This window comes from Pagrus pagrus (genome assembly GCF_965226575.1).
Source record: "Pagrus pagrus genome assembly, chromosome: 17".
NCBI lineage: Eukaryota > Metazoa > Chordata > Actinopteri > Spariformes > Sparidae > Pagrus > Pagrus pagrus.
Window position 1 is genome coordinate 12068768 of NC_140201.1, and position 19491 is coordinate 12088258.

At 39.4% G+C, this 19491-nt stretch overlaps 1 protein-coding gene across 4 annotated transcripts in view; it reads left to right on the forward strand.

Annotated features, from left to right (window-relative positions):
* csmd3b (CUB and Sushi multiple domains 3b) overlaps positions 1 to 19491 on the forward strand; it is a 341165-nt gene that overhangs the window by 134058 nt on the left and 187616 nt on the right. For all 4 annotated transcript variants that reach the window (XM_084380344.1, XM_084380345.1, XM_084380346.1 and 1 more), the window contains exon 4: positions 4822 to 5019. In XM_084380344.1, the coding sequence (XP_084236470.1) occupies positions 4822 to 5019 (198 nt within the window). The remainder of the gene's footprint in view (positions 1 to 4821; positions 5020 to 19491) is intronic.

A 19491-nucleotide genomic window follows, 5' to 3' on the forward strand; every position in this document is an offset into this window, starting at 1 on the left:
TGGTGCTGTTTTACATTTTATGATGTTAATGCTTTTGTAGGTGTCACAATTTTCAAATGGCAGATATCTCATCTTGGCATTAATCTTTTCATATTAAAAAGCACACAGCCATGTAGAATAATTCAATATTATCCTTTCCGTTATTGTTGAGCTGTCATAGTTTAAATTTGAGGAAATCGCCTGAATCCCAGTATGAATGACAGTTGCTTGACAGCTCTGCAGCAACTTTCGAACAATGGAGGGATTGTTTGAGGCACAAACATTTTCTACTGTCAGTATAACAAATATACGGACGTATTATAGTTGAGCAAAATGGGGTCAAAAATGCCTTTTTTTTTTTTTTTTAACCATAACACTCTGCTGTTTTCAAAACTCCAACATAACCTTTCAAACCTCAGCAGAACTTTTCTGAAATTTTTGCTCAGTAAATGGAAAGTTATGAAAAATGTTCATGGGTATATAAGTCACAACATATTAAAATTGCTGCTTGGTTTGGAGTTGAATTGTGCCTATACTAAGTAACACTGTATGCGAGAAGAAACAAATGCCGTTTATATTTGTATCTAATGTGCAATTGCGTGACTAATAAAATTGGTTGTATTTGCATTGTGAGAAATATCAAACTTGAAAGGGTTAAATGACCAAAACTACCAAATTTAAAGTCCTTATTGCCATCTTTGAGATGATAAAGTTGCAGCATGATTAGTCCCCCCCCTTTCATATTGCGAAAGTACCGAAGTAAAGATATTTTGAATTTATTTTTTTCTCGCCAGTTCACAATAAATTCCAAATGACATTTGACTCCAGCAACTCAAGAGACTTCTCATTCAATTGCTAATGGTAAATCATCATTGTCAATCTTGTATCAGAAAGCAGATGTCAGGCTGAAAAACATTTTGTTCACATTTCATATTCACACATTTTGGGACACTGTGAGAGCTAAAATGAAACAAGAGGAAATGGAAATAAACAACAGCTCTACTCTTGACCTGCCTCTTAAAGGATTTAAAAAAACATGCCCTCAAAATAACAATGAAGTATGAAAAATACAGTGTCCCTATGAAGTTGCATGACCTTAAACACATGATTACCCTACATGTATTAAGTGTTAGTGTGGGAAAAAAAAAAAATTATTGTGATGCAAATTGAATGAACAGTGTGGGATCTTAATAGTAATATTACTATAAACAGACTGATGCCATTGTGTTTTTTGCCTCTGGCATTGTCAGGGGGAGGCCACCTGACCACAAAAATGATGCACAGCTTACGCCATAAAATTTCATTAACTAAAAATGTTTTATGACACAAGTTCTCCACAAGTCTATAAAAAGAGTTGGTCATAGCGTTGATTAAATCAAACTGACAGGCCACTGACTCGGACGTTGACAACCAGTGAAGCCTTTTATAGATCTAAGTGCCCCGGACCACATATCAGTTTGTTACAGACCTCAGGACTCATTTGTCTGTTCTGTAACAGTCCTTATAAACCTTACATCTTTTATGGGGAAATGTCTTGAAAAGAATTTCTGAAAATCATTTTTCAGATGCAGTTAATGGAAATCCATGTACGTGGATTCTTGTTACAGATTCTATGCTTTATTTTCAAGCGCTTCAACATCTATTATGCTCCGGCATAAAACTTGGTTCATCTTTTATAGAAGTTAGTGCTGACGGAGGTGTAAAACCTCCAAACTCATTGAATCATCCCTCTCAGGCTGTGCCACTCTTTGCTTTGTCTGTCTCCCTCTCTGTCTCTCTCTGTCTTCGCTGTCCTTCACTCCCCCTCCCCAATCTTCCAGTCTGCAGCGTCATCTGTCTCACTAAAAACTCTGAAAGCATGGCAGCACTCTCTCTTTCCTCTTGCACGTTGCTTTTCACCCACCACTCGGTTATTTTCTCCCATCTTGGTTCTTCGTCTCGTGCTCCCTGTACCTGGACTCCGCTGTAATTGCTTATCTAGGGAGGGATAAAAGCCAGGTAAATGGTTATGTGTGTGTGAGAGTGTATACGTGGGGTAGAGAGAGAGAGAGTGAGTATCTGCATGCTGGTGTCTGCTCTACATGCAGGCCTCTATGTGCTCCTATATGTGTGTGTGTGTGTGTGTGACTAATGCAGATAGTTCTACAGATGGCCCATAAAAGCAGCAGCTTGTAATGAAGCAACTGAGACTGAAATCATAGTTATGGTAAACTGGGGAGAGACATAGACAGGGGAAGAGAGGCAGAGATAGATAAAGAAAGAGAATAGAGAGGAAGAGGTGATGGTAAGAGAGAATAAATAAAAGAGAGCAGGCAGCAATAAAGCATGGAAAGGAGTGTGGTATAGCCGGCGGCTACTGAATAAACTAGTGTAATGAAACTATGCGATGTTCACAATAAACTAGGGAGAAAAAGTAAGGATGGACAGAAGGGTGATATAGTGGTACGGTTGGCGCAGGAGAAAGAGAAAGAGGGAGAGGGAAGGAGCTGGCATGTCATCAAAGTTTTTAGTTGAGGAGGAGGGAGAAGGGGAACAGGAGGGAGGCGATGGGTGGAGTGTGACAGGAAGACACATTGAGGGAAGACTGGGGAGAGATAAAAAAAAAGGGGATATGGGAATAAAAGATAAAACGTAGAGGCTTATGGGTCAGAGACAGATGGAGAAAAGGAGGAAGAAGGAGATAAAAAGAGTGAAAATGTAGCAGAGGAATAATCTTAAAGATGATTTACATAATATGATGGAGGCACTGATTAAAACCAAGTGGCTAACAAGTAAAAGTGCGCTGTATGTTTGTGTATGTGTTGGGGAGAGTAAATGTGTGTCTGATAGGACACTGAACAAACAAACATCCTGACACTGAGTGGGGCCACACTGACTGGCGAAATCGATAGGCCAACAGGTCGCAACACTAGGCCAACCTGACATCCAATCACAATACAGCACAGGGGGGTCGCCACAGTGATGGATGACCCTGGATGTGTGTGTGTACGTGCATGTTTTCGGGTGTCCAAGTGTGTCCTGTCACTGTGCATTTCTCTGTAACTGTGTGTCTGTGTGAAGATAAGGAGGATGGCGGATGGAAGGGGAGGGGGGGTCTATCAGGGTCTTTAGCAAAACGATTTTCCTCTCTCGTTTATGCTGTCTGTGCTCTTTGAGCTCCGGGATCCAATATATCCTCCAAAGACAACCTTAAAAAGAAACTTTACATCAACTAATTGCAAATGAGGGGATGCATGGGTGCTTTTTTCTGAGGTGGAAATTCATTTAGAGGCAAAGTTATTTTTGTTATTAAGTTATTTTTTGTTTTAGTTTATCTATTTTTAAATGATCCACAAGCTTTGGTCTAGTGAACCTCATCACATTCAAGATGGGTGCTAATAATAAAAAGGTAGCAAGTTTCATTTAAATGAAACTCAAAGACTGTTTGTGTGCGTCCGCTGAGAAATGCAGAATGCCCACATAATCCTTCGCGTAAGCAGCAGCACTGTAGATATACAGAGGCAGAGAGAGTTGAGAGAGAGAGGAGGGTGTAATTGAATAGGTATGACAATAAAGTCATTGTAAAAATGAATCAATCAGCCAACCAGTCTAAGAATCAATCGGTTCATTTGCTGACATCAAAACTTCTCTACTTGCTGACTGCTTTGTGAATGATAATTACACATTTTCTGCCGTTAGCATGGAGGCGCTTCCCCTGCAGCTGTACTTGAGCTTTTCATCCAAAGATTATTGAGCAATATTTCTGAAGTTTGAGGAGCAGAGCGCTGTGAGGTTTTCAGACTTTCTGGTGACATTTTGAGAAAAAGTGCAGCTCTATCCCCACCTCTCATTTAGGAGCATGCTGAGCATAATCATTCTCAATACCACTGTTGATTTCTCCCTTTCTTTCCTTTTCCCTCCGCTTTTAACTTTCCCCATTCTCCCCTCTCTCTCCACCCTAGTCTGTCTGAGTAGTTTCACAGCGCTATCTATCATGTTGAACATCCTCTGTCTCTGTCTTTCTCTTTTATTTTTTTTTTTTTTTTTTTTACCTCCCCCTCTTTCTGCCTCTCTGTTTTTGCCTCCCCCTCACCCAATCTGTCTGTCTCCCTCTACCCCCTCCCTAACCCCCTATCTGTCTCAACAGTTTCATAGTTGTATCAATCAAGTTCAAACAATAAGGCTGGAGTTGGTCCCTGTTCTCCCATCTACTTCCTGGTTTATGGCTCGTAATACCCCTTCTCTGTCTCTCCCTCTGTCTCTCTCCCTCTCTCTGCTGTGTGTGTTTGTGTGTATGGATGTTTATATGCACACTTGTGCATATGTCTTAGGCACAGAACTGTTAATGTATCTAGAGGGAATAATGTGATTAACTATAAAACACTCTGATATTGTCTCCCTCCCTTTCTCTGGGGCTAGGTTTAGTCTGCTTTGACTGGGAGTGCAGTCAAGATATTCTTTTACAGCTCTAATGCTAGGCTTTACATATTACAAAGAACTATAAGCTTAAGGACCTTCCTATATATGTGCTCGGGGTAAGAATTTTGAAGAGGCTGTGACAATGTGTAGGTGTTTAAACTGCATCATCACAATGCAGATGTCTTTATTATTTGCCAATGAAACTGTGATTTTAATGGTAGACGCAGTGTGTGGACTGGGGCTGTAAGTTCTCCAGAGCAGTCTCTGGATTGGACGCATCACTGCACAGGAGCTGGGTATATTATTTGGCTGAGTGATGGTTGAGTAAGGGGAAATGCATAATTAAACATTTTAGTACAATTAAATCAAAAAAGAAATTGAAAAAGCCTAAATCAGTCTCCTTTATTCTCTTATCTTTTTCTCTGTTCCTCTGTTCCTCTACAGAACTTCACAGTACATCTTGTGGAAACCCCGGTATCCCACCCAAAGCGGTGCTAAGTGGTGGCGGCCGTTTCGCAGTGGGAGACCGAGTGCGGTACAGCTGTGTTCCTGGTTACGTCTTAGACGGCCACGCCACACTCACATGCATTACCAATGCTGGAAACACCGCCGTCTGGGACTTTCCTGCTCCCATTTGTCGAGGTATGGATGACCTTACCTGTATATGTGTATCTGCATGACTGTATATGAAGAGTTTTCTTCAAAATTGAAAATCCATTAAAAAGGTGCAACCTAGTTCGATTGGAACATGTCTCAAAATGAAGACAAATGATGAAAACAGTACAATATACAATACGAGCAATTAGTTGGTTTTACCAACAATGACTCCATATAACGCTTTCCGAAAACAAAATATTTCGATTTGGAAGAAAATCCTTCGTATAATTTATGTGTATTTGTGTGTCTGTGAGAGAGACAGACAGACTGCGCATGCATAAGTGTGTGTATGTGAAAGCATATAAGACAAGCAATTCAGGAATGCTTGTGTATAGTGTGTGCTTACAATGTATGTGTGTGTGTGTGTGTGTGTGTGTGTGTGCCTTTTATGCTTTCCTTTCTAATTAAAAGTGTGTGTGGGAGAGAGGCAAATATACAGAATTTACTGTATGCTATTGTCTATTTTTGGATTCTGGGCTGGGTTTGGATGGTCTGTGTACGTAGTGTTGTAAGCTATGCAACACTGCAGTGCGTTGGCTCAGGAAGAACACTGTTTTACTTTATGCATTTGTTCCAACATACATTACCATCTAGTGTAGGTGGATGCAAATCTAGCCACGTGTGTGTGCGTGTACAGTATTGTACAATTTTCTTTAAAACAAGTTTGAAGAATTATAATTTACAACAGCAGGCAGACTGCAGGCTCAAATAAGTAATATATTCACAACATCTTGTTAAATATTCTCTTGTCCTGTGTATAATGTAAACATGAGATAATTATTAGATTAAAGCGCCATTATCCTTTTCTATATTTTCATCAAATATATGTAAATAACTCCCTGTTATGGAGAGCGTTGCTTGTACAATCAATCCTACTGAGAATCACACCCACAATCTGCACATTTATACTGCCCTCAGCCACTGACAGCTCTTGTTTTACTTTGCAAGTCCATATGGTTATGTCCCAATGGCTCTTATTGCCCCCCATTGGTGCTAGTACTCAAGCTCACCAAATAACAGTGAGCCAGAACAGATGAATGACTGTTAAAGTGAGCCAAACATCTACTGAGTCACAGAGACACAGATAGTGTTACAGATGGATGTTAAGTATGATTTGCGGTATCAGAACTATTACCAAGTTATCACTGGAACAGTTTGTCAGCCTTAAAGGGTCATTTTACACACTAAAGTATTTTAACAGGTCTTAGGGAAAAGTGAAAAGAATGGATGGAATAAAACAAATGATATCTCTTGTTCTGCTGTTTCGATTTTGATCATCTGTTTCTGAACTGTCTAGAAAGAGTCCATCAGTGTTATAGGAATGCTATGCTTGACCTTGAATATATTCATGGGTGCCCTTAAAGCCCAATGAAACATTTTGTCCACCTGAGCTCCTTGGTTACTGTAAGACTATGTATTGAAATAAACTACTAAATAACAATAACCTTAAATTCACATACAAATACAAAGAATAAGAGCATATAACATAAATACAGGTACACCTTGAAGTTTTCCATAAGACTTGAGTAGATACTGAGACCTCATTAAAGCTGCATAATCATGACTCTTTATACCTCCCTTTATATTATTCCAATGACTCTCATATGACTGCCAAGTGACATCAATGACCCGAACCTTCCCAGGCAGAGACAGTGATTTAGTTAAGATATCGAACTTTGCTGCTCTACCTGAATGCATTCCAGTTGTAGATCTGATAAGCAACACAGAGTCAGCCATCCAGAAGAGCACCATCCCTTAACACACAGGAGAAGGCACTTACACTTCTCAGAGGGGACCTGAACATCTCCATACTCCCATGAGAGAGGGGGCGGATTCACAGTATTGAACTTGGAGGACTATCAGTTCACAGTACGTGCACTCCTTAGTGATTCAAACACAACTGATAAACAAGAGAGATACCACCAACTGCTGTGAAGAAAGGAGGCAATGAATTACTTACTATCAATGGGAACACAGAAGGTGTAGATCATCATAGCATCCACCTCTGGGAAACTGCTGTACTCAGACTAACTGTCATCAGCAGTGACTTGGGGGATTCTGTCAACAAAGTTCAAGGACACACATTGGGAGTATTCACGCCAATATTTATGTGTGATAACAGTGGAAAGGACTATAGTGATAACAGCTGGAGCCCAACCTGATCAAACAAACAGCACAATCCAGGCCAGGTGCTCCCTATTGGATCTTTGCTTGAACACTGCAGTAGATAAATGTGTTCTATAGACATAGCTCAGATCCCTCCTGTAGTCAGTCTGTACATGGAGGAGGTAATGGAGAAGATATTGAATACTGGCTGGTGGCCATTGGTTTAGATATAAACTACTGCTACTACTACTATGAACATGATAATAATGATTAAAATAATAGCTACATATACATAGCACCTTTCAAAACTACCTTCAGGAAATGCTTCACAAACAAGGACAAATAGAACAAAGCAGGATCACAATCAAAAACAAAGTCGAAATATCAGTATTAATATCAAATAAAACTGTGAAAAGTAAAGAAAAAAAATCAAGAAAAAAACACATGGTAAAAGTAAGTCTTGACAGAAAGCATAAAAGAAGGCAGTGAAGTTCCTAAGGTAAGCTATTCCAAAGGTTTGGAGCACTAACAAGCCCCATCCCCCTCGACATTCAGCCTTGACTAGTGAACAACTAACATGACCTTATCAGAGGATATGAAGCTATGGGTTGGTAAGTAATGATTTAGAGGCTCAGCCAGGAAGCTCAATGCCATAACATGCTGGGCATCAAAAGTCAAGAATAAAATTGTAAAAATCAATTCTGAAATAGACCAGAAACAAGTGAAGGGAAGCTAAAATAGGAGAGAAATGATCACACTAGGTGAAAGTCTGGCGGTTACTTTTCTGAAGCCAAGGCCTCATTACCTTTATCCAGACGAGAAGTGATCACAGCTGGCTCAATAACTGGAAATCATTAAGAGTAAAAAGTTATGTAATTCTCAAGATTTTCCTGAAGACGAAAGACATGCAACACGGACATCACAAATCAAGTTCTGCTAAGGTTTTTAGCAGTGGGTACAACGTGTTGAGCTAGAGTGCATTTTGGAGGAGTTAAGTTGAAGAAAATTTTAGGAATTGCCATCTAATCCTTAACCACAGCTAGGCAATTACACAGGTGAGCAATCTCATACCTGTTGATGATTTGGCCTAAAGAGAGGAAATAAACTGAAAATAAATGGTCCTAGAATGGATCCCTGTGGTACCTCATACAGATATTTTGCTTGAGAGGGGATAAAGCCATCTGCAGCATAACACATTTTCTGTTCGAAAAGTATGAAGGCAACCACTAGAGGGCAGTCCAGGGGATACCAGACCATGTTCTAAACCTTTCCATAATAATGCTATGATTCACAGTGTCAAAAGCATTGCTAAGATCAATCAGAAGTCTCTGTGTTGTGCAGTCAGTAGCCTGAAAGCCTTGAAATCTCTCAAAATCATTATTACTGATCAAGACACCAACAATTGATTATGGTCAAAGGGACCAGAGTCAGGTTTTTAAGAGTGGCTGGATAGAAGGAGTCTTAAAATAATTGGCAACACATCCAGAAGATAAAAAATTGTTTATAATCGAAACTCGACTTGATAATGGTGTCATTTGTGAAATCGTTTCAATGAATTGATGAATGGTAATTTCCTTAAAAGCACGCAAAGTATCTGGCCTAGGACAATTTAAGTCAGATACGCAAGTGGGGAGGTCAATCTTTGGTAGAATGTCCTTGATTTTGTCTATTAAAAAAAAAGGTTAAAAACCTTTCACGGTCTGCATTTGAGGTAATTAGTACATCCGGAGAATCACGGCTGACCTAACGATCAGTGTTCTTCAATAGGAACATCGTTTTGTGCTGGTTAGAGGTTAAGAGGTCGAAAAACATTTTGATATTACATCTTTAATTTCACATCAGATTGTAATAAAAATTTGATATGCTCAGTGTACTGACAGCTTTGACTTCTTCCTCTATCTCTCTGCCTTGCTACACTCCCTTTTCAGGCCAAGAATCCTTTCAGTAATCTAAGATGAAACGATAGGTGATTTGGGTTTAAATATACTTTACGTTTTAGTGGGAGCAACATTATCTAAAGCAGTTGTGCACAAATCATCGAAGCAGTTCACTATATCATTAGTGTTTGAAGGCTAATCTAAGGATTCAGCAGACTTCACAAATAATGAGCAAAATCTTGAAGCAGCAGTGTCATTAAAGATGTTTTGGCAAATTTCCTGCTTATGGATGTCAGGTTAAGGCCGTCATGGATCAGCTGTGTGGAAACTGGTGGCAGATTCATTAAGAAGGAGATTGGGAATAACAGCCTGGCGTTTCTTTCTGTGCCGTTTCCATAAATCCAAGGGGCACATCTGACTTTCAAGCTTATCCATGTAGGCTCTCTCTCTTTTATTCATACCATCCAACCGAACACAAATGAGGAGAAATCCGTACCAAACAGATGAAAGAAGCAAAATCAGCAGACACTGTAGTTACCCTTACTGAGATATAATGGAAATAGTATGAAGCTCCACAAAAACCACCAGGCAAATAAAGGCAAAGACTAAGCCATTTTGTCATCTGGTACGTAGCCTGACTTCAGACTTCTTTTGCCAAACACAGCATCTCAATATGTCACATCATTGCTTTATGCAGTGCCGTCATAAAGTGATGCGTCATTATCATAAGGATTTCTTCTATCAGTATAACGCATATTAAATGACCGCTGAAAGGTCTTCAATTACAAGTCCAATAGATTTTACATTACACATCGGTGAATGACTGACTAAGATTGAAGGGGAAAGAAAGTGATGAAATCCAGTGTACAGACGTCAGCTAACAGGGTTGCATTAAATCCAGTCACCAATTATGTCATTTTTTTTGTCTGTGATCATTTTGTTGACAACAGACACTGCCAAATGAGTAAAGTCCATATTTCTAACATCACAAGAAAGAGCAACAAACAATGTGCTGTATTGTTGCGCAACATACCTCACTGAACAGTGAAGTGTTATTTGGGTCTAGGGAAGGAGGGAGGGGGAGGCGAGGAGGGAAGGAAGAGGGGAGAGGGGGAAATGGCAACTTGTCAGTGCTGGATTAGCAATGTCTCTGTCACTCTGTCAGTAAGGCTAAGAGGAGCTAAGCTACTAATACGTTCACACCATCTCAGAAACACACACACATACACACACATTCACACCCACCTCCCACGTACAAACACCATGCAAAAAAATACCATACACACACACAAATGCTCATATGCACACACAGAGTCGTGTACTTAAGTATTCTTTATTGTGTGTGTGTGTGTGTGTGTGTGTGTGTGTGTGTGTGTGTGTGTGTGTGTGTGTGTGTGTGTGTGTGTGTGCGTGTGTTTGTGTGTGTGTGGTGACACCCAGAGGCATTCATACCAACCGTAATAGCTTTCTATCAATTATTCAGCCATGCAATCAAATGACTTGAAATGCAGGGCTTTTAGCAATATCACCAGGAAATGTGTTCTCTCTCTCTCTCTCCCTCTCTCTCCCTCTCCTTCTTTCTCTGTCTCTTTCTTTCTTACTGTTTATGTGCAATCTTGTCCCTTTATTCTCAAAATAACATAAACGTAAACATAATCACATATTTTCATAGGTAAGTACAGACTGTGCTTCAATTAGCATGCATTAATTATGAATAGACTAGGATAGAGTACTCACTCAAAATGGTGAAGTGTTAGTACTTCCATTTTTAACTCCGTGTTCACATTCATCTCCAGTCTTTATAGAAAGCCATAGAATTCAGGTGCACACCATAGTGGATATTTTACACCAAGACTATTCTGGTTCATTGCGATTGGTTAATATAATTTACCCTAAGGTGTAAATATGAATGTGATGGTTTCATGATTTGCTGCCACTTGAAGCTGCTATGGCCTTGAGTGCAGAAACCAACTGCAAACTTAGCAGACCTTGCGATATAAGATGAGGGTTCTACTGGTTTGGAGAGGCATCACGTTGGAATGCAGTTGGTATGAGTTGACCCCAAATTTATAAATATTAAAGGTGCAATATGTAATAGTTGGCCACCTGTTGAATTAATACTCCAGCAAATAGGGAGCAGCATATTACCAGAGTAACTGTAACTGCTGTTAGCTTGTTAGCTCAGTTAGCTGTGCAGGTAGTGGTCCTATCATAGATACTGTACATACTCTGCCTGGACAAGGAGCTGGGAGAACTAGGGGAGTGTGGGTTTTGTGTAAACCGCTAGCAAAGACATAGACACCATAGACATCTATGACACATCTTCAAAACTGTTACTTCTTCATATTCTCTTGCTAATTTTACTTAATCTTTAAAAGTTTTCAACAAAAATTCTGACATTAGGGAGTACTCACAGGACTACATTTTGAGGTTGAGGGTTACTACAACGTCATGAAAGCAATATAGTGTGCTTTGTATTATACAGCCATCCATCCATCCATCCTGATTAAAGATATGACTAATGGACCTGTTATAATGACAAGGCAGGCTGTATCCATAGCAACAACTGATATAGTAAGAACATTGTACCTTGATTACCCTTGATTAAAATCTTAAATGGTCATAGTGAAATAAATGGATGTTACTACGTTTCAGCTCAGTCTGAACACCATCACGGTTCATGTTTACTGGGTGTTCAGCTGAGGTTCAAAGTAGCTAAGCTCAGCTAACAGAGCTCTTTAGAAACATTAACTACTACCACTAAGCTTGTATCAAATAACCTCTGATTTTCCATGAACTAATTTTCAAAAAGTGAGTCTTGCAGGCAATAATTAATCAAGTGTGCATGGCAGCTTTATATAAGCTCTTTGCAGAACGAATAATACTACATTTTGTAGTTGGCATGGACATAAGTGTGACAGTAATGGTGAATAAAATTACCCGGCAGTGAAGAAGCAATGTTGATTAATATTCCTTGCTGCCTCTTATGACTTGAATCTCTTCTTTATATTGAGGACGCAATTCCTTCACTTTATTTTGCATTCTAGTTTCTTTCATATATCTTAAAGAAATAGGATGGTATCCTTCCTTGGTGTGCTGAAGCTGTCGCTGTTGGGAAAAGATGTCAGTGTGGCAGATGACAGAAAGTTGTCTAACTTACCTAGAACAACTACAGTAGAGGCCAGTGGAGCTTGGGATTGTTTATTTAGTGAAATGGACTGGGAACCATTGTGGATGTGGGCCTACAGATCCGCTGCGTGACTGATTTTGATGCATACAAATAAACCTCCCTTGACATGTGTAAATGTAGCAACAGCATAGCCAATCTTACAAACACCATTTGAAATAGGGCAAGTATTGGAAGGGTGCTGTTTCAGCACACTTTTATTGTACCCAAACCGTGTTATATAGTACCACGAGTGAAATATAATGGAAAAACTGCGCAGCTATAGTATGCTACACTAATACAGGCAGTAGAAAAATCACATAAGGTGTATACTGTGTGTTGTAGAGATATTTCCACTGACAACCTCTGAGTGCGTCTGTGTGGTTGTGTGTTCATGTATGAGTGTCAGTGTGTGTGCTTCTACTAAGTTGGTGCAGAATTATTTACAGGACAGAAATACCCTTCAGCATTCAAGGCATCCATTTTAACACACACACACACACACACACACACACACACACAAGCATAGTTGGCCCTGAGAAAATTTCATCATGATCCCACAGAATATGCTAATGAATATTCATGTTTTGGTGGATGTGTGTGGGGGGTGGGGGTGATCTGAGTGAAAGAGAGAGCAAGACAGATAAACAGCATCAGTGAATGAGCATCTTTGGTGCAAGAAGGACAGTTTGAGCTAAAAAAATGCGGTACATTGATGAGAAACTGTGATTGACTTTGTGCTTGTTTGTGTATGTACAAGTGCATTATATACGCTGTGACTCACTGAGTATACCATAAATGCAAACTGATTTCTGTAGAATATCATGAGAGAGGCAACACAAAAGAGAACAAGAGTTGGGGTGAAGACAGAGGGGGAAGAGCTAGACGGAGAGGAAGTAGGGGGTTATTGTTGGAATTGAAAAAGTAATAATGTGCTCTGACAAAACTCAAAATTAGACCGGCTGAGAAACGGAAATGAAATGAGTGTGTGCGCGGTTGTTTGCGAGCGTGTGCTTGTGTGTAGTCAGCGTAACGAGACTGAGGCTGCTGCTGCTGCTCGGGTAAATGTTTTTGTGTGTTCACAGGGGTGTGCGCGTTATTGTTTGAGCTCATAGCACTAATTCTGCTGCAGTCTGATCCGGCAGCACTTGAATTCTTTCCTCCTCTTGTGAGCAGTAACACTGCAGTCATACTGTGTCCCAGACAAAGGCCAAGCTGTGGCAGGATGTTGCTTCGGTCTGTGCCCAAATAGACATGGATTGAGGAAACAATTCACCTGCAGGTTAGCCATACTTTAAATTCAGTGGAAAAAAATTGCAATTTTCTTTAAGATGTAGGACTCTATACCATGCAAATATAGAAGGGGCCATATGAAAGAAGCAGAACACAGAAAAATTAGACTAACTACTACAGTATGTAGTTCTATACTGTCACACAAACTCACCCACACAAACTTTGATTGGTTTGCATTGTCAGCTAGCTACAGGCTAATGTGTGTAAATTTGCTGCATTGGCTGTTTATGCAGAATAAAACAGACTTCGAATCACCCAAGTTGTCACATTTACAGAAATGAAGCGAGCCTAAAAATCACCTCACTTTCAGCTTCAAAGCTTCAAAGCCCCTTAGGTTTTTTCATTGAGCCACTGAGTAGTAGCTGATGGGGCTCCACTACCAGGGAACTCTAAAAACTTATACCCACCTGTACCAATATTTACTTAGAACTTAATCAGCTTTGTCTCAAAAGTCACTGCCATTTAAGAATGTATTTTAAGCTTCAGTATTTTAGCCATGGATTTAAGCCATGTATAATCTGACAGACCCAGACACACTCAAAATGTAACTGGAAGGAAATCTGACAGTAAGGAAGCTCATTTATTCGTATCTGTTCATTCTAGCTGAAGAGGGAAGGAAGGTAGGGAGGAAAGAAAGAAAGAAAGAAAGAAGAGACTCCTTATTTACTATCTTAAATGACAAAGAAAAGGAAAAATTCTTACATTTAAGAAGCTGCAACCAGTTGATTACAGTTTGTCTCAATCGACGATGTCTCTTGTGTGATGCATGAAGGCAAAGTTTGCTTTAGATGTAAGATTACATGGTTTTGAATCGAGAGTTTTGGACACGGATGTCTAAAGTTTGTAAAGACGAGCATGCAGTTATGAATTTTGTTAGAATTTTGTTTAGACTTTTTGGGAAATGGAGCATAATTTCAAGCAACGTGTCTTAGCAATCTCAAAAAACTGTAACTGGACGTTTCAGCTCGAATTGTCTCATTATATATTACAGAAAAATGTGTAAAGTGTGTAAAAGTTAGGATCATATTGCCTCTATTTGAATTTTTTCCTGCAGTGCTGTGCTGTTTACTGTGATGTTTAATGCATATGTCCTTCCCATACACACACACAGCACACAGATAAGGTAGGAATTCAATGTCATATGAAATATTTAGACTGTGGGCTGTTAATGAAACGGTAATTAATTTTCCTTATTTAACTCAATCAACAGCATCAGGATGTGTTGTAACTCCAATCTCTGGTTTTGTGAGAGTGGCCTTGAACAGGTGATTGCTTTGAATCTGAGTCTGCAGCAAAAGGTATTTCACAGCCCAGCAAAGCCTCAACATTTTTGGAAAATGCCAGCAGAGGGTTTTTCTATGCAACTAATATTTAAGTCATAGGTTGTATAAAATGTTGCGTCATATGGCACATACCCCTTTGACTTGAAAACACACAAAAAACCTAAACCAGGTGTTAAGCAGTCGATATTGGATTATACTATGTACAGTATTCCCTCAGCATAAGCTTATTGAGGATGTCTCCTCTATTTTCAATAACATTCTGCCCGAGTCAGTACTTTAAACTCTGCTGAAGTTGGTTGTTTGACTTCCATATAAACTTTCTACGACTTTCGCAATTCACTTTGCATCTGTGTGTGTGTGTGTGTGTGTGTGTGTGTGTGTGTGTGTGTGTGTGTGTGTGTGTGTGTGTGTGTGTGTGTGTGTGTGTGTGACAGAGAGTGAGTTCCTCTGACAGCATGCATGACTGTTTGTGACTTTGTGTGTATATAAGTGTACATTTTGCCCTATACTGACTAGGATTGTTGCTTGGTGACATGGTAAGATAGTCATGGTACAGTGGTTTTGATATCATAATGATGGTGTTAGTTCCCAACTGTCTCTTTTTTTTTCTAATGATTTCATCCTCTTTCTTTGCTTCTTTCACCTTCTCACTTGTTTCAGCTGTGCTCTTTTCTCATTTCACTTTTTTTTTGGTGTAACTTGCCAGGTAGCACTTAAACCTTTTGCCAAGGAAATGAGTTCTTGTCGCCTAGTGGAACAGTGGATAAAATGATCCCAAATCTAAACCCAACCATGTACAAGGCCTTTCCTTTCAATCTTACATTGAGCCTGGTTGCCAACATGGTATCACTGTGGTAAGGCTTCTGATAATGTTATTATACTTGGTTCAAGAACTTGTAAAAAGCTGCAGAAAATGGCTAATCTTTGTACAGAGCAACTCCATCTGCTAGTGAAGGCCACAAGTCTGAGACATATTCTGTTCCTGAAACACTCAAAAGTTAAGTTAAGGCAATGGATAGTTAAGCATTCTCAATTTGTCTTTTTGCTGCATTTTCTCACTCTTAGTCTGAGTAAGGTTGTTTCATGCTTTAGATACCAACACGAAGAGAGGACAGAGGGACGATGCCAGTCTGACAAACTATATTTCTGTGTCTACGTCTGTGTGTGTGTCTGTGTACGCCAAGTAGTATGAACTAGTTCAGCTGAGCACTCACAGATTACAGTCTTTAGGCAGGTAGTTTCCTCAAACCTAAGACATATGCATGCACACACACATGCATGCACGCATGCACACACACACAGACATGCATGCACACAGTGCAGGGGATTCAAGCTGAGCTGTCATATTGATTCAGACACTTTAAAAGACAGGCTGTGTATTTATGTATTATATTGGTATGTGTGTATGGAGCTGTGTGCATTTGTGTACACATGAGTGTGTGTGTGTGTGTGTGTGTGTGTGTGTGTGTGTGTGTGTGTGTGTAAATTAACTATCCTTGTTGGCAAATCCCTATGTCTTAATGATGAGAATCCTGAAATGATCCAATTAACTTCTTTATATGGGCAGCAGAAATCTCCTCTCTAACAAGTTCAACTTTCAGCAACTCTAAAGAACAAACTTATAGTTGTTTACCATTAGCAACCAGGCATGGGGAAGGAACAGCAATTTTCAACAGGTCGGTATGGTGACCTTATCCAATTAGCAGCAGGATCTGTGGTTGCAGTTGGACTAGGAAGAGCCAAAGTGACTGTATGCTTCTGCTGTAAAGATAGTTGTTATTCAGCTTATAAAAGTTAAAGCAAGCTGATATGCATGTGCTGGATATTCACACTGTCATTACAGAAACAGTTGACACCTATGCTAATTAAACGACTTGATGTAATACATCTGCTTATTCCTGTAAATTCAACTACACGTCTTTTTATGAGCATATGTATGAGCATGTTAAAGATATTTTGTGCTAATATGCTTTACAGTATATAAAAAGATACATTTTAGCTTTGAACTAAACAGATGCTTTAGAGCTAAATGTCATCACAGATGTTTTCTAACAACATCTTTCTGTGGTGATAAACAGTTTGCATTTACATACTAGTACTACACATGTAGAAGAATTAAACTTCTATCAGATAGATGATATCATTTGTGGTGCATTCAGGTGCTGTTGAATGAATTAAATAAAAAAGGAAGACCTTCTGTACCCCCTACTTAGAATTTATGCAGCCTTTTTAGTGTTAGACCCTGCAATATTTACCTTGTCATTTTCATTTTCACCACTACCTTATTTATTTGACATACTAGTTTTTCCACCAGCAAAACTCTGACCAAAACAAAGCATGTTGTTCATTGTGATGGATTATCAGTTAGGCAAGTTTCACGTCTATGAGGCAAAGTTTCATATAACATATTGAAACCTAAAAAAAATGGGTAAAACACATCAAAGGAAAAAATTAAGTTATAAAGAGAAAAGTGATGTAACCTTGGTCTTAAGATACATCGGCCAGAATTTTAGTCATCCAATAAGAAAGGAAACACTGTCATTTTTATGCATGTATGCACTTCAGTGAAGTATGAAGTGCTTTTACTTGGCAGATTTCTTTCGGAAGTCTTCGCACTCGCAGTTTAATATCCTTCATAGCAACTAACATCTGATGACTCTTAACATACAACACGGCGGCCCATGAAAAGGCTTCGCTCAAGATGTTTGTATCTATGAATGGAGCAAGTTTGTATCACTTCTTCCCTCTTCCTCACTGTCTGTCCCTTACTTTCTCAAACACACACACGCACACACATACACACACACACCCACACACTCAGACACACACACACCCACCCACACACACACACACACACACACACACACACACACACACACACACACACACACTACTTGCTTCTCCATGGTCTCATTATTATCTTGCTAATGGTTCCCTCTGGATGTAAAGCTCTGCTGATCCAAGCAGCTGGAGACATACACATACCACCAAACACACACTAACACACACACACACACACACACACACACACACACTGTAAACCGTACGTGCCCAGGTAGAGAGTAAGATAATCCACGACCATATGTTCTTACCAGAGCAAAAAATTTGACACATTTCATAATTTAATACCCTGCCCTACCTTTCGCCACGCTCACACACACAGATGCAGATCCATTCTGTCCATATGGCTAATCCCTCTCTGTGGAAGCCAGTGCGGACCGACTGTAATTCTGTAACACATCCTTGTGTGTTGTAAGTGTTACTCGAACACAAAATATTATTTTACTTTTAATTTCTCCAAATGGACTGGGCATGGTTTTTTAACTTTGAATCAATTTTGGCTTACACTCTTGAAATATTGGTAATACTTAAGATGAATCAAATGCCATTATTGAAGTGTAGTTGTAAATGTTAATTAAAACAGGGGGTGTTTGAAGTATGATTTTTTTATACAGTTGCCAGTAATTTATTTAGATTAAATAGGTGAACTAGTTTTGTTATGAAGTTGTTCATTTAACAAACATTGTGAGTGATATCATTAATATATTTTATTATAAATAAAGCTCAGTCATGACATGTTTTAGCACTGACAGCTTCATCCTCAAGACAAAACCTGAATGACATTCACGGAGCTCTACTTATTTCCAAACTGAAGAATATTTGGAGCAATGAAGACCCGTGCCAGGATGACAAATATTTGTTTTTTATGTGACAGGTAGTAATCATGTTTGCTTTATTTATAACGTAATAACAGTGCAGTTTTTGAAATTATATTCCAAAACATTGTGTTCACGGTAATGAGACTCTCTCTCACCACACCGCTCTGTCTCTCTCTCTCTCCCTCAGATCAATGTACCAGTCTTGTAGTGACACTTGAAGTACTCTTATCTCTTCTCTGCAGACCTGCTCAATTCTTGCTACCTCTCTACTCTCCTCCCCTCCACTTCTCGCTCCCCTCTTCTCCCTTCCTGTCTTGTCCTCTCTTCTGACTTGCTCTGCACACACTCCAACACTACTCTCCTCTCCTCTTGCATCTGATCTCATCTCATTACATCGAGGCTTATGATGGGTTCTGTCTAAACTTTGGTGAGCAATGACATATGAGGTTGCTGTTGCATCTCAACATGTGCTTTCTGCCTTCTTTTTTGTTTTTCCACTTCATGCGTTTCTTTTATCCATGCTATCTTGCACACACAGATAACATTTTAGTAAACCATTATCTTTAGTTTTCCAAGTTTATATTTGTAATAAAACTCTATTGTTATTCTTTATATGCATAGTAGCTTTGATGACCCAACGGCTGTGGCTGTAATAGTCTAAAATGCTTTTCAACAGGGTAACAGAACAGCATTGCCTTGTGGTTTATGATGTCATTGCCATTTGAAAGCCTATTTAAAGTCTGCCCACAGTCGCTCCTTCTTCTTTGTGTATATTCAATCAATGGGTACAGCATTGCAAGCGACTTTCAGAAAAAACATTGTGAAGGAAGTGGGATGAGAAAACCCTGTTCATTTTTTCATGATCTGCATGAGAGGGGGAGAATATTTAAATTGAACATTTCAATATTAATGGCTTAAATCAAAGTTTACAATAGAAAAGAAAAAACAGTAACAACCAGTGGGTACATGTACCCATGTACATGTGGACAGGGCCTCACCCATACATTGGATCACCAGGCTGACAAGCGCCATGCAGATCTGCAGCTTCAACACAGCCTGCGATAGTGAAAAAA